Source organism: Dermacentor albipictus, chromosome 10 (genome assembly GCF_038994185.2).
Source record: "Dermacentor albipictus isolate Rhodes 1998 colony chromosome 10, USDA_Dalb.pri_finalv2, whole genome shotgun sequence".
Classification (NCBI taxonomy): Eukaryota; Metazoa; Arthropoda; class Arachnida; order Ixodida; family Ixodidae; genus Dermacentor; species Dermacentor albipictus.
The window spans coordinates 2,099,396-2,114,450 of record NC_091830.1 but is presented as its reverse complement, the minus strand read 5'-3'; the positions used below and the strand labels follow the sequence as shown (position 1 = coordinate 2,114,450).

The following is a 15,055-nucleotide window of genomic DNA, read 5'->3' as shown; positions in this document are numbered from 1 at the left end:
GCTCGCTGTGCCGCCTCCTCGGCCGGGACAGTCCACCTGCGGCCATTTTCATGCCCTTTCTCGCGGCGGCGCGGCGGCCGTAACACGTGCGTTCGCTCTGTCGCCTTTTCTCTTGGTGCTGACCGGTGGCGCACATCGAAAAATGCCGGGTTGTTGTGTGCCGCAGTGCACCAACCACTCCAGAAAGGGATGGAGAATGTTTCAGTTCCCGAGGGACCCCAAGAGAAGGCTGCTTTGGACAGTAAACACCAAGCGCGACAAGTGGCAACCGTCAAACACATCGTGCATGTGCAGCGTGAGTAAAACTTTCCTTCGTATGCCAAAGGATTCGCATGTGCGTGCCGTTGAAGTACGCGATTCATTTTTATTGAGAGAACGTGTGGAAGGTCTGAACAGGGACATATAAATATGATCGCTCTGAAATTAAGTGGCGCTGAGGATTAGCAACTTCGTGCACAGGGATTGTGTGGCAAATGTTGGGAGCAAATTAGATTGCTCACAGAACGAGTATCACTGCCCGGAAAGTTCCGCACCTTTTAAGAAAACAAAAATGCCCGCGTTCTCTTGACGAGAGAGACTGAAAAAAGAAAAAAAAAGGAGGCGTTGTTCGAGTATTTTCCTTCGAATGAGACTTTCTCGCTGAAAAAAAGCTTGAGGCCTTTTTTGGTGCGCCTGCTCTTCTGACTCACTAACTGCATTTTAACTTGAAACAATGAACATGAAATCTCTTCACAATGGCGCACACAATTCCCCTTCATAGTAAAATAAAGGAAAAGTGCAGTCTATTTCGATTATGTGGGCTCCTAAGCAATCATTATGTTGTGTAAAGGCGAGAGCGTTACTTGTTGCTGAGTGTAGGGCTGCGGCGAAATGCTACTGCAATGTGTAGTGCGGCTATGTAATTTTTGCGAGGCTCCGAAAGTTGCTTATTATGAGGTCGCGACAAAGCGAGACGACAAATCGGTCATATTGCGATCTCTCAGCTGGGTTTTATTTGCGGAGTTCTCACCATGCCCTGCCGCCTACGGCCACGCTTTGCTGTCTCGAGTGGTGATGTGGACGCGAGTGATTGAACCTCAGAAGGTGAAGACGGCATAGCACCGCAACCTCGCTCTCCGAAAACTGAAGGCCAGCTGATGTTGACCGCGGGATTTTCCTTTTAATGCACTCGGTAGCTGCAGAAATATTCCGCTGTTTGCTCGCTCCTTCCTTCCCAAGAAAGCTATGCACCAACTCGCCCAGCAAGAAGTTCTTCTACATTCCTTCACCACGCCGACAGGTTTAAACTTGTGCATTGTCACCCCCGCGGTGACAATACACTCGTCATAACCCCCCCCCCCGCCCCCCGGGTTAAATACGGGGGGGGGGGAGGTGCTGCTGCCACGGCAACGGCGGGCTTTTCGCACAACGAGCCAAGGAATGCGAGAGCTGCCCTCGCATTAAAACGTTTAGCGACAGCCGTAACAGTGTACCGACTGCAGCTCACATCACTGATGCCACCTAATTGATTTCATTGCTCGGTATAAGATGCGCGGAAAACCGCTTATAGTACACATGGCATAATTGTGCTCATGTGCTTGTTACAAATAAAATTAGTGGTACTCTCCTAAAAATTTTATAACAGCTGAGAAAAAGTGAATTTGTTCGATTAGTAATGCATGCGAAAATAAAGCTTCAGTTTTTCAGTGCATTCTGCATAGGCGTTTCTTGGTACCTGCTATCACTTATTTCGCACCCTGTCCTTGAGCACATGCACCCCCTCGTCTCTATGACCTGCATTGTTTGCTGCGAGCACATATTCATGATGACTGGAATTTTTGTTCGCACGTTGCTATATTAATTATCTATACTTGGGGTCTGTAAATAAAATCTCGCTCTGGGTGCTCTACGGATGCTCTCCGTCAAGCAAGTGTAAAACAAAGTTTCATTTATGACACACTTGGTTATACTACACAGTTTTGGACATACCAGTTATATGATATACTTGGTTTTGTCTATATCATCTACAGTGAAACAAAAATGCTAATGTGCCTCAACCTTACACATTCATTTGCAGGCTCACTTTGAACCAAGCAGCTTTGAACAGCATCGTTCAGATGGATGGAAAAAGCTGAAGCCGAATGCAGTTCCAACTCTTTTTTCATTCAAACGTAAGTTGTTATTTCTAAAGTCCGGATAAGTATTATATAGCTATTGTTACCTGCATTGCTTACAAGCCGTCTCGGGAACATGCTTGTGGATAGCATTAAATAAAAAAAACATTTTTAACCGTCTGGAAATGTCGGGTTCGTGCACGTTAGCGTACAACATTAACATGCTTGCTCCAGTTTATGTGCGTTCTCAAGAGTACACTGTAGAAAAGATGTGATCCTTGGTCCCATCTTGCTTGTTGTAGAAAAGAATGTACTAGCTCGCCAGGTCGAATAAACCGATCTTAAAGTGCATATTTTTTTATGTTGCAGCTTTACCTAAGGAGCGAAAAGCACCGAAGGAGAGAGTGGCTTCAGAGATCTCGCTCTCAAATGGTAAATCAGATGCGACCCCCGTGGAAGCAAGCAGCTCGTCATGTGAAGGAATAACGCTCTCTGAGACCACGGAGCAGTCTCAATTCAGACCTCCGCTTCAGGAAGATACATCCGAAATGGACTCGTTCCAGGTCAGCAATGTCATTGCTGAGTGTCCACAGCAGGTTCAGGATGCAGACAGGAGAGAGCAAGCTGGCGAACCTAGTGGGACCCAGACTGCTTCCTCGTATTCTGCAGAGCTGAAGAAGCAGCTAGCGGACATCACGAGGAAATACACAGACCTTCAGGACCATCATGCTGCCGCCAGAAACAATATTAAGGGCCTCAAAAATCAAGTTCAGAGGCTTGAAAGCGAAATCAGGAATTTTTCAAAAAATGTCAAGTTCCTGAATGAAGATCAGCTCCGTGCTCTGTCTAGGAGCAACAACCGGGGCAATTCCTGGACGCCTGAAATGGTCAAGCAAGGCCTTCAAATTAAGTTCGCTTGCGGGACAACTGGATATGAAACGCTCAGAAAGCTGGGATATCCCCTTCCCTCAAACAGGACACTGACTCGCAGGCTCGAAGGTTTGAAGTTCCTTCCGGGGATACTTCACGAGGTGATTGACGTCATGCGGTGCAAGGCAATGGCCATGGAGTAGGTGGAGAAAGATTGCATCCTTTTTTTGGATAAAATGGAGATTTCAAGTGGATATGAGTTGGACCGTGTTGAAGATGCGTTCCTTAGAGGAAAGACACTACCGCCGAAGCCTGACGAGCCTGCCAATCACGCGTTAGTGTTCATGCTAGGCGGTTTAAATCAGAGGTGGAAACAGGTGATCGCTTATGAATTCAACGGACATCACGTAGAGGGCTCTGTGCTCAAGCACTATGTCCTTGAGCTTGTTCAATTATGCAGCCAGGTGTCCCTCAGAGTTCGTGTTGTGACATCTGATATGGGTGCGTCAAATCGAGCGATGTGGCGAGACTTTGGCTTTTCAAGCCACAGGAACTCCTCAACTGTGTGCTCTATACCACACCCATGTTTGGATGGAAAGCAACTGTTTTTCACGGCTGACCCTGCACACGTTCTCAAAAATCTCAGAGGACATGCGGTTACAAAGTTCATCAGTTTTTACGTTGAGTGATGCCACTGTAAAGGAGAACAACCTGCCATCATCGGAGGTCAAACTCGAGCATGTTCAGGCTGTGCTCGACTATGACGCAGAGCACGAGCTCAAGGTAGCGCCCAACCTATGCGAGGTGCACACTAGCAGTGGCCATTTCACGAAAATGAAAGTTGGTGTTGCCGTTCAGTTTTTCCGCGAAGCACCAGCTGCTATTCGGTTTTTAATAAGAGCATCTGTAATTGAAGAAGAAGCTGAAACCACTGCATGGTTTTTGGAGCTCATTTTCAAATGGTATTCTCTAATGTCGTCTCGCAACCCAACAATGGCCTTAAGTCGCAGGAGTATGGCCAAGTATTATGCCGCCCTAGGCACGTTGCACACGGCAATGGAGACCATTAGAAGTACGAAAATGGGGTCCACATCACTGTGGAAACCATGCCAAGCTGGCCTTCTCATTGCAACAACCGTTGTCATCCACCTCCAAGAAGTGTTGCTGGGAAATGAGGGGTACGATTTTTTTCTTACCAGCAGACTCTTACAGGATTGTCTGGAGAACCTCTTTTTGGTGGTTCGACTAAGAAAACCTGTGCCCAGTGCGTATGATATGAAATGCGCTCTGAGGCTTGTGAGCGTGAGCCAGTTTTTATTTACCCCACGGACGACGAGCTACGATCTCGATGACCGCGAATATCTGGTAGACCTTCTCTCCCAGGCAAAGAAAAAAGGACAGAAGGGGAAGCTGATGAGATAAACGACTCAGAAATTCTGTTCATTGAAGAACTGTCCACAACAAAGTGCAGCATTCTACACTACGTAGGAGGCTTCATTTTGAAAGGAATCTTGCCGTCTGTCAGCTGCCAGCAATGCAAGGATGCCCTACTGGGATGTGCTAGTGACGAACATGCCTCTCTGACTGCTCTGAAGGAATATGTGTCAGAAGGTGACAACCTAATTTATCCCAGTGATGATGTGATGCACATGCTCAAAATCTACGAGGAGCACTTTGTAGGGATAAACTCATGGTGCACAGGCAAACTAGTGACAATGAAGTTACCTGTCCGCTCACTTACAGCATACCTAGGAAAGGTCTTCTGCAAGCAAGCATACCGACCGCGCTTGAAGCTGTGCGCAAGCCATGATGAAGAAATACGGAAAACGCTGACCGACAGGTACGCAAGATTGAGACTGCGCATCTTCCTCCGACACCTTCAGAAAGCTCGTCTCAATGGTCACGCAAGCAAGACGTGTGCGGGAGTTAATTTAACCTAAGCTTCTATCCACGCTGAAGTACACTCATGCTGCTAGCATTAGCAGAGTTCCTATTTTTACACCTAATAAGTGTCCTAAATTGCACTGACTCCAGGTTCTGAAGACAAGGATGATCTGTGCAAACATGCCTTCAAAGTACCCTGAAATATTTTTTTCGGGGCAAATAAACAACTTTCATGGTTTTAAACAATATTAATGATTGTTTGTTTTCAACTAACCTCTGATCGCGGCAATAGATTGTTATTTTGTCTTTAAAACACTGTCTTAAGTGCGCGTTGAATATACTAATGCAGTCGACTCTCATTAGTTTGACCTATTAATGACCTCAAAATTTCGATTCCATTCGAGTATAAACGGATGTCTTTTCACTGCGACTAATAACTTTCCTCATCATTTGACCAATATACAGTGGTCCCGCCAAGTTCGAATGGCCGACTACACACGTATAAAAATGCCTGGAGATATTTGGGGTTTTCAGTGCACAATGCATGCATGCGCGGCTCAGGTACTGCGATATTCGGTTCGTGTACGTGTGGCGAATACGCTGGCTTTTATTTCTTAGGACGAGGTACGTAAAGCACATTAATCTTTTTTCTTCTACAAAAAAACCGTCATTCTAGGTTGACAATAAATGTGAATAAGGCAACTGGATCGTTCTTAATTAGTTACACAATTGAGTAATTGAATGCAATCTACCTGCTTATGATATTGCTGTTATTAATTTATTTTAATCCTGCAGTTAGGTTCCTAGTGCGCTCTATGAACTCTTTCCAATCTAGCACCCGAGTCGCCGTGTGCTAGGAGAAACGACCGTCCAAATCTTAAAATATTTGGACAGTTGCCCCTTACAAGCCTGTTCTGTTGACACTTCATTAGAAAAGGCGTGAAACGCAGTTGTATTGTCTTTTGGTCGCGAAGACAAGCGCGCTTTTGCAGCGGCAAGTGCAAAAAGCCTGTTGGCGCACGCCCCGCGCCTCTGAAGTCGGCATGGCAATGGCAGCCGCCGTAGCAGACGACGCAGTTGTCTTCACCCTCAGCGGAGCGCGCGCGCATCGAGGCACCCTACGGAGGCGTTCTCAAGAACTGGAAGGCATACGCTCTTATACAACGTTACAAATGGCCCAGGTGGTTTGAAGTTTCTCGCCCGCCGGGCGTTGGAAATGCACGCTGCCTCGTCTGTTGAGCGTGGGGTGAGAAACTCGGAGAGCTATCGCAGTGCACTCCAAGGCCTTTCGTTCCCTGAGCTCTTGGCTGGAGAACAGCTTTAACGCTAAAGGGAAACAAAGTCCTGTTAATCTTCCGTGTGAAGCTTACAACTTTCGCTTTTGATGCATTTATGACCAGCTTGTTTTCAGCACACCCTGACGCAAAATTTACAATGTCTCTCTGAAGAGCGGCGCAGTCATTAACATCTTTTACCGTTTTGAAAAGTTTCGCGTGATCAGCATATAACAAAATTGACAAGTTTTGAATGAGTGTCGAAACGTCGTTAATGAACAGAGAGAAAAATAGAGGGCCCAGAGCAGACCCTTGAGGAACTCCACTTGTAACCGCATAAAGTTCTGACGACTGGCGATTTACACTAACGTAGCCGTACCGGTCGCATAGGCAGGTTGTCATCAGCGCTGTGACAGAGTGGTGCAGATCATGTTGCGCTAACTTTTAAAGGAGTACTTCGTTGCATGCGACATCAAACGCCTTACTTAAGTCAAAATAAATGGCATCTAGCTGCCATTTCTTATACACTGCTTGAGAGGCATGCATCATGAAGCTAACGAAGTTGGTAGCTGTGGAGCGGCCCGATATGAATCCATGCTGCTGAGGAATGGTAGTATATGTAATAGAGGATGAAATTGTTGAGTGCAAGATCACTCGAATAATTTAGATGCTGCGCATAGGAGAGAAATAGGCCCTGTAGTTAGTCGTAGCAGTTTTAACCCTGACTTAAAGACGGGAACGACCCGCGCTGTTTTCCAAGGCTTTGGGAATGTGTTCGTCTTTAAAGCAGAATTAAAGATACAAGTAAGCACTGGAACAAGCAAGGACCCATACGTCTTAATCAAAGCAGGTGGAATGTCCTCAGGACCACACGAAAAGGACGATTCTAAGCATTTGATGCTCTGAAAGACAAGCTCCTCTGAAACCGATAGACTTGAATCCAGGGAAGTGTGATTGGAAAGCTCGGGAGACACATGGTGCGATTTTCCGTGCGATCTGTCGCACGGCGCGTCGTGTGCGACTTGCCGCATGCGGCGATTCGGGACACATGGTACGAATGAGCGAGTGGCGGTTAGCTCCGCCCAGAACCTGCGCCCCTGCGTAGAAGTTCGGAATGCTGCATAACTTCGAACAGACAGTGAAAGCAAACGTATTTGCACAGCTCTCGTGTTTGAAACAAACGATGACAATATAAACACGCCTATGGAAGCGCTGTAGAAGTGTTTCCGCAAGGCCGCGTTAGCAGTAACGGCTTCGTTGACAGCCGCCGATGGCTATAGGAGCCGGCAGGCATAGCTCACTCGGCCATCGAAACCGACACCGGTGGCCCTTGTGACACGATCGCTTGCAGCTCCTATAACGAAGCGCCACAACATGTACACAGTTATCTCACGCTTAAATTGCAGCACATTTGATTTCATTGGCGCCGACGGAAGCGAACGAGCTGCCAGGCGAGCTTGCGATCGCTCGGAGACTGTGTAGGCCTAGCTAGCCGGCCGTCTATCCGAGGCCGAGGGCCCATGCCGATGCGTCCGCAGCTCGTAATAAAGCGCCTACATTCATCAGCACAATCAATGCCTGAACATTTATGTTTCTCTTAAGTGAAAATACGGTTAGTTTTCTAGGTGCCGTTAGTAGCGATGAGTAAACACGCCAGTCAGGCGAGCCGCTTCGTATAGACGATTGCTGGCGCGTCTGCGCTGACCGCGTCCGATAAGAAATCACGCCAACGATTTACTATATCGCAAAACGTTTTATAACATGCACTCTTTCGAGGCCACTTAATTCGATAAGTTACTTCGTGTCAGAAACAAATTGCTGCTTATTTATGTGCCGCCGTCAGCGGCGAAAGAGGCCATCGTTTCGACCAGGGAGAAAAAAAACAGAGATGATCGGAGCGGCGAGGCGCTCGCTCGCCGGCTTCGCCCCGTCGGGTCTATGACGTGGCCGTGACGTTCGCGCTACCTGCGCTGTCATTGGCTGCGGTCGCCCGACCGATGCGGCGGTCGCACGAGAATATTCAGCAAGTTGGTCGCATGCGCGGCGTGCGATTCGGCGCCGCGTGCAGCGGATTTGGTTGAGAACCTGTTGAGTGCGGCTGCCGATGCGAATGGTCGTACGACCGATCGCACCCAAAATCGCATCATGTGTCTCCCGCAATAAACTCCGGCACTGTACCCTTCACCATATACATACCTGAAGTATAGGGCGAATGCGCCCGCAACATCTGGGACAGGTTGGCCGTCGCCACTAAGTAGAGAGATATCTTGTTTGGTATTGTCGGATGACTGTTCACGCACAAGTCTCCAAAATGACTGAATTTTTAGAAGTACTGGCTTCTACATGTGTTACATATACATGAGGTAAATACGCTTGCAAGGACGTTTACAGAGTTCTCTGTACATTTTAAAATCTATATGCCAGTGTTCCTGATTTGTACGCTGTGCCTTCCTGTGAGCACGATCTTTTAGCTTCTAAGTTGTTTTCAGTTCAACAGATAAGCAGTGGGGGAATTCAGAGCGCTTAGCAGCTTTTAGTGCTAGAAAATTGTTCATTCCATATTCGGGAATGCCGTCACTTGGTAAGTAAGATCTCTTAGTTTTACTACTATTATTAAATACTGCTACTATTTATTTATTTATTTATTTACTTATTTATTACATACAGCCAGCCTGGATGTCAAGCTTTTGGCAGAAGTGGGGTACATAACAATACAGTATATAGGAATACAATGTACATTTGGTCGAGCAAGTACGGCATTCGAAGAACCTACATAAGACATACAACGCGAAGTACTAACAATATTCCACGACAATGTGAAGCATCGTTAACTATTGCGGAATGCACTCAAGAAGTAAGACACTGTTGAACACTCAACAATATTGGCAGGTAGGTTATTCTATGTGCGAATTATGCTCGGGAAAAATAAGGCTTTGAATACTTTTCTTCTGCACAACAACCCGCTCATATTCTATGAATGTAAAGAATGGGTTTGTCGCTGGGTAACTGAATGAAAATATGCATTTTCGTTTATTACAAGTTGGTTATGGCAAATTAAGTAGAAAATTTTTAGTCTTTGTTGGTGTCGTCTTACCTGGAGTGTCTCTAAATTGGCTGTTTGCAAAATGGCTGATGGGGATTTTTTTTAAACTATGACAATTATATACGAACGTGACACATTTGCGTTGGACATTCTCAAGCTCGGTAATATTGCACTTTGTGTGTGGATCCCAAACAATTGCTGCATATTCTAGAATTGATCTGATGAACGTTTTCTACGCGAGCAGTCTAATTTCTGTAGAGGATTTACTAAGGGTTCTTCTTAAATATCCAAGTTGTTTTATTGCCTTAGTTACAGTGTACGTTATGTGGTCATTCTATTTCAGATCTGATGTAATTATGACTCCTAAGTATTTGTATTTTGTAACCTTATGTTGAATTCCAATGGCGGAGTCGGAGCAGCCGACAGACTCCGCGAGCGAGCACTCGACTCAGGCGTAGAGCAACGCTTCCAAATCCGCGAGTGGAACACAACACAACCTGCGCCGCCGGAGCAAGGCGTAAGCGGAACTTCTATCGCCGAGTTACCCAGGATACCTTGCGTGTTGTCATTTCCTTCCACTGTTTGGCCCCAGCACCACCGCACCGGTCACTTGTCTTTTCAGCGCCGTTCACCTGTTGTTTTTTTGAAAGTGCGGAATGGATATCTCACCAAGCGTGCAGCAGCTTTTGCTTCCTCGCGAGTCGTGACCAGTGGCGCCTCCCAGCAGACAAATGTGGTAAAGGAAATACGTCACGCAGAGTTCCGGTCCACTCCGCCGATTTTGGCGGAGCATCTTTTTCTGCTCCACGGAGTGACTACCACTCTGAATCCACTCCGACTCTCTCATTGGAACACCGTACTCCCTCCCTCACTCTGTCATTGGAACAAACTTGCTCCGAAACGAGCAGAAAAACTTGCTCCGACTCCGCCATTGGAATTCAACATTAGATATGGTGTTGTTATCGATGGTGTAGCGGAACTTCAAAGGATTAACTGTGCGTGTCACAGTCATAGCTACTGTGTTCTTATAATTAATGCACATTTGCCAAGTTGAGCACCAGGCCTTAATTTTACGTAGAGACATACTTGAAAATTCCTGATCGTCGTGGCACAATATCTCACGGTAAAACATACAGTCATCGGCAAACAGACGTATTTTAATTGATATATTGGCAGCAACATCATTTATAGAAACCAAGAAAAGTAATGGTCCCAGGACGGAGCCCTGAGGAACACCGGACTCTACAGGGGCAGGGTCCGAACTGATTCCTTCAATATATACTGTTTGATGCCTGAATGATAAGTATGCCACTAGCCATGCGAGCAATCATCATATTTCGCACCCCCGACTTCTCAGTAAGCTTCTCGATGCACGCGCGGAGCAGAAAGTACACAGGGGTTCCTAAAAAAGCTGTCGGGGCGTCACGGTCGCGCCGACGACAAAAAGCCAATAATCTCTCCAACTGCCTTCGATATCTTTTCGCCGTTTGACCGAGTGATCGGCAATAACCGCCTTGCTCGCCGGTACCTATTTTCACGACCTTTTGGCGACAATTGATCGGTGCTTCGCCGAATCGAATAATGCCGCACCGTGACTGTTCTGTGCGCGTCGCGAATGTACGGCCAGACTTTTCTTTCAAGAGGGAAGCGGGCCTCCCTTACTTTTATGGCTTTCTCTTTCACTGGCCCCCCGCGGACTCCAAGCTGTGCGCGAGAGAAAGGACCCCACTCCCTCCGTTCGGTTCCTGAAAGAAACCCAGTGACGACGCTTCGGGGTGGTCGGCTGTTTCCCGTGCCCGGGGGCGTCGACGGGGATGGAAACCACAGTTGGAAAGGCGCGGGACGGGCAGACTCGCCCCACCAGCCCTAGAGACCGGACCACTTTTTTACGGGGCTAAAACTGAACGTTTTGTGTATTTTTAACTTGCTTTTTTGACCTTCTCAGTGTAATTAAAGTTTGTTTTAAATGTTCAACTGCGTTCGACCCGTTATCTAGCTGGACAGCGGACGCTTTGATCCCGTCAAGTGCGATCCGCGAGGCCAGCATAGTAAAAAAGTGAAGTCGACTGCCATCGGCCGCCAACTCAACATCCGCTGCAGTGGAATACGTCGCACGGCAAGACCTCCGGTTGGACCATGACATCCGCCTACTGCAAGGACACGGCATCGCCTACAAGTTGAGCAGCTGACGGCACACAGGGCAACGACAAGGTGGGCTCGTTTCAAATTTCATCGCGCAGCTTAGCAGGCTTCACGGCATACGTCCGCTTTGAGTGAGATACGTCGTGAAGCACGCACGCCTAAATGGATCAGGACAAGCTGACGCCTGAAACGTCTCAAATTATGACAGCTGAGCATGAAGCTTCCACGGCAAATATTCGACCACAAAGAGCAACTACGTTTTCCATGAAAGCCAAAGAAACGTATGAAACGAGCCGCGAAGAGCACTGCCGGAGAATAGACGCTGCCTGGAAGAATGTGGAGACAGCTATTTTCAAAGTGTCATGTGCAAAAGAGGAAGACGTTAACAACGCCGCAACGCAGCTTCGCGCAAGCTATGAGCGCTACGAGCACGTCGCCGCCAGATACTCTACCTTCCTCGCCAAAACAAGCAGATCTGAAGCCCAGCAGGAATTAGAACTTCAAAAAGCAATCGACGCAGATCGTTATGTGACTGTGAGCGACAAATTACGTGAGGCTTCAGAACGAGAACGCGACCGCTTACAAGAGGTAATGTCGCAGCACTCTCTATCGGCCCACTCAAGCGTTTCCTCGAGGTCACGACGATCGGGTTCGTCAACAATCAGCCTAGCCGCCGTACAAGCACGCGCACAAGCTGAAGCCGTCCGGGCCAGAGCAGAGTTCGGTCGCAGAGAGGCCGCAATGCGTATTGAGAGGGCAAGGATTGAGGCTGAATTGGATATTTTGGAGCATGAAAAAGAAGCGGCAGCTGCAAACGCCCAGGCGAATGCGCTCGAGGCAGCCGTGGAGCAGGATGGCGGGGAGCGCATGCGCACGCTCCCTCCTGTGGACCGAACGCTGCAGACTAGGAGTTATATCGACGAGCAGCAAGCCCTACGCAACTCTGCACTCGTGTTTACTGAGGAGGCCGTTACCAACTCAAGCGACGACGTGAACAATGCTCGCACGTCGCCGAGGGCCAACACAGCTGCGAATAATTCGATGTGTCTGCGAGCTGATGAACGTCCACCTGACTACGATGCTGCCCCTAACAACCCAAGTTGTAAGCATGCTGGAGCTACGAGTCGTCTTATGAACTTACGAGTTGGTCCGCAGCCGCTTGTGCACGCCCCGACACACAACAGTTCAAGTTCAGAGCTAGCCGATGTCCTCAAATTCCTGTGCCGCAAAGACCTTGTTTCAAGCGGTCTTATCAAGTTTGATGATCGACCTGAGAACTTTCGCGCTTGGAAATCATCGTTTAAAGGTGTCGTCAGAGATCTAGGTCTTTCGGCCCAGGAAGAGCTGGACCTTCTCATCAAATGGCTCGGCCCTGAATCGTCAAATCAGGCTCGGAGATTGAAATCGGTGCACGTGGATGACTTTTCAACGGGCTTGAACGTTGTGTGGAAACGGCTCGACGACGTCTTCGGGCGCCCTGAGGCAATTGAGGATGCACTACTGAAGCGGCTGGAAGACTTCCCGAAGATAGCTTACCGGGAAAATACCAGACTCCAGGAACTTGGCGACCTCCTGCTAGAACTCGAGGCTGCGAAAACTGACCCGTATCTCGCCGGTCTTGGCTATTTGGATACCGCAAGAGGGGTCAACAAAATTGTTTCGAAGTTGCCATCAGGACTTCAAGAAAATTGGATGTCGGCGGGGTCGAAATACAAAAAAGATCATGACACTGCATTTCCACCCTTTTCTTTCTTTTGCAAATTTGTTAGAGATCAAGCCAGCATGAGGAACGACCCGAGTTTCATCTTGCATCCACAAAATGCCTCGTCTGAATTCAATCAAAGGAAGGAAGACAATGGTACCAAGACCACGCGGCAAAGATCGTCTGTGTCAGCAAGGAAAACAGAAGTGGATCCTGCTTCTGCCAAAATTAATCGAGATGCCACTGCTAACGAACAGCAACCGGAATCGAAGGACTTTAAAAGGTGGTGTCCATATCACAAGAAACCTCACCCTTTGGAAAGGTGTCGCGCCTTCCGTGAGAAAACTTTGGAAGAGCGGCAATCTTTCATAAAGAAGCAAGGGATCTGCCTACGATGCTGCTCATCCAAGAACCACATGCAGTGGCAATGTCAGGCAGTCGTGATATGCCTCATATGCGACAGCGCCGACCACGCCACAGCGCTTCACCCAGCACCGCCAACCTCAGAGCCGTCAAGGGCTAGTGGGTCTGATGACAGTACCACAGATGACTCAGAAAGAAGAGTCACATCTAGGCGTACCGAAGTGGCAAACGCTGGCAGCAGCACAATGTCGTGTGCTAAAATCTGCCTCGTAGAGGTGACCCATGAGACTCAGCCTGAGAAAATAGTCAGAGCGTACGCGATTCTTGACGACCAGAGTAATCGCTCGTTGGTTAGGCCAGAACTCCTCAACGATTTCGGAGTGAAGGGGACGCCTACGCAATACACGCTCCGCACTTGCTCCGGCAGTACTGAAGTGGTTGGAAGAGTCGCTCATGGTTTTTTCGTGCAGAGCATGTCAGGCGAAGTCAAGTTTCCTCTTCCACCTCTCCTCGAGTGCAAGGCAATTCCAGAAAACAGAGAGGAAATTCCGACACCTGACGCTGCAAGGCACTACCCGCACTTGAAGTCAGTAGCAAATCACATTCCTCCTCTTGAGAAGGCTGGAATACTGCTCCTCCTTGGCCGGGACATCCTAAGAGCTCACAAGGTTCGTCAGACAATCAACGGACCCCACGACGCGCCGTATGCTCAGAAGCTCGACCTCGGATGGGTCATTGTCGGTGACGTTTGCGTTGGTCGAACGCGGAAAACGGGCAGCGTCAACGTGTTCAAGACCCATGTGCTGGACAGTGGGCGACCATCCCTTTTTGAGCCATGCCCAAGACATTTCTTTGTTAGGGAGGCGCCAATTCACTACTCTGCGGATAAGGTCTCAAAAGATTTACGATTGGCAGCAACATTGGATGACAACCTGGCCCCGAATCTTTTCGAGACAACAGAACTTGACAACCAGCGTGCTCTCTCCATGGAAGACAAGACATTCCTCAAGATAATGAATGGTGAATTCACCCAAGACAAATTAAATAATTGGGTCGCCCCTCTCCCCTTTCGCACACCGAGAAGTCGGCTTCCGAACAACAGAGAACAAGCTCTGTCTCGTCTGCTCTCGCTACGGCGTACCCTGCGAAAAAATCCTGAAACAAGGGAACGTTTCGTGAACTTCATGAACGAGCTCTTCATCAAGGGTCATGCGGAGGAAGCTCCACCACTTCACGTGGACGAAGAATGTTGGTATCTGCCCATATTCGGCGTTCACCACCCCCAGAAGCCTGATCAAATCCGAGTCGTGTTTGACTCCAGCGCTCAGTATGAAGGGGTATCTCTGAACAACGTTCTCCTGACCGGCCCTGACCTGACGAATAACCTTGTGGGGATTTTGATACGCTTCCGGCAAGAACCAGTTGCGGTTACAGCGGACGTCCAGCAAATGTTCTACAGTTTCATGGTTCGCGAGGACCATCAGAACTACCTGAGGTTCCTCTGGTTTAAGGGCAACAATATCTCCAGAGAAATCATAGAGTGCCGAATGAAGGTTCACGTTTTCGGCAACAGCCCATCGCCAGCTGTTTCAACGTATGGCCTTCGACGGACTGCCCAACAAGCTGCCCCACGATTTGGCGAAGATGCCAGGAAGTTCGTTGAAAGAGATTTCTACGTCGATGA

The 15,055-nt window shown here is 48.2% G+C and overlaps 2 protein-coding genes across 7 annotated transcripts in view; both read left to right on the top strand.

Annotated features, from left to right (window-relative positions):
* Positions 1–15,055, top strand: part of LOC135911965 (isobutyryl-CoA dehydrogenase, mitochondrial-like) — a 573,736-nt gene that overhangs the window by 273,448 nt on the left and 285,233 nt on the right. The gene's annotated exons all lie outside the window — the stretch shown is intronic.
* Positions 143–3,166, top strand: LOC135911978 (THAP domain-containing protein 11-like). The gene is made up of 3 exons (XM_065444358.1): positions 143–295; positions 2,057–2,150; positions 2,463–3,166. The coding sequence occupies exons 1-3, from the start codon at positions 143–145 to the stop codon at positions 3,164–3,166; spliced, it is 951 nt and encodes a 316-aa protein (XP_065300430.1).

Excerpts from the sequence above, each read along its gene's own strand:
- LOC135911978 (XM_065444358.1), top strand. The coding sequence starts at position 143 with ATGCCGGGTTGTTGTGTGCCGCAGTGCACCAACCACTCCAGAAAGGGA. Across the intron at positions 296-2,056 it reads ACACATCGTGCATGTGCAGC|GCTCACTTTGAACCAAGCAG; the intron begins GTGAGTAAAACT and ends ATTCATTTGCAG. Across the intron at positions 2,151-2,462 it reads AACTCTTTTTTCATTCAAAC|CTTTACCTAAGGAGCGAAAA; the intron begins GTAAGTTGTTAT and ends TTTATGTTGCAG.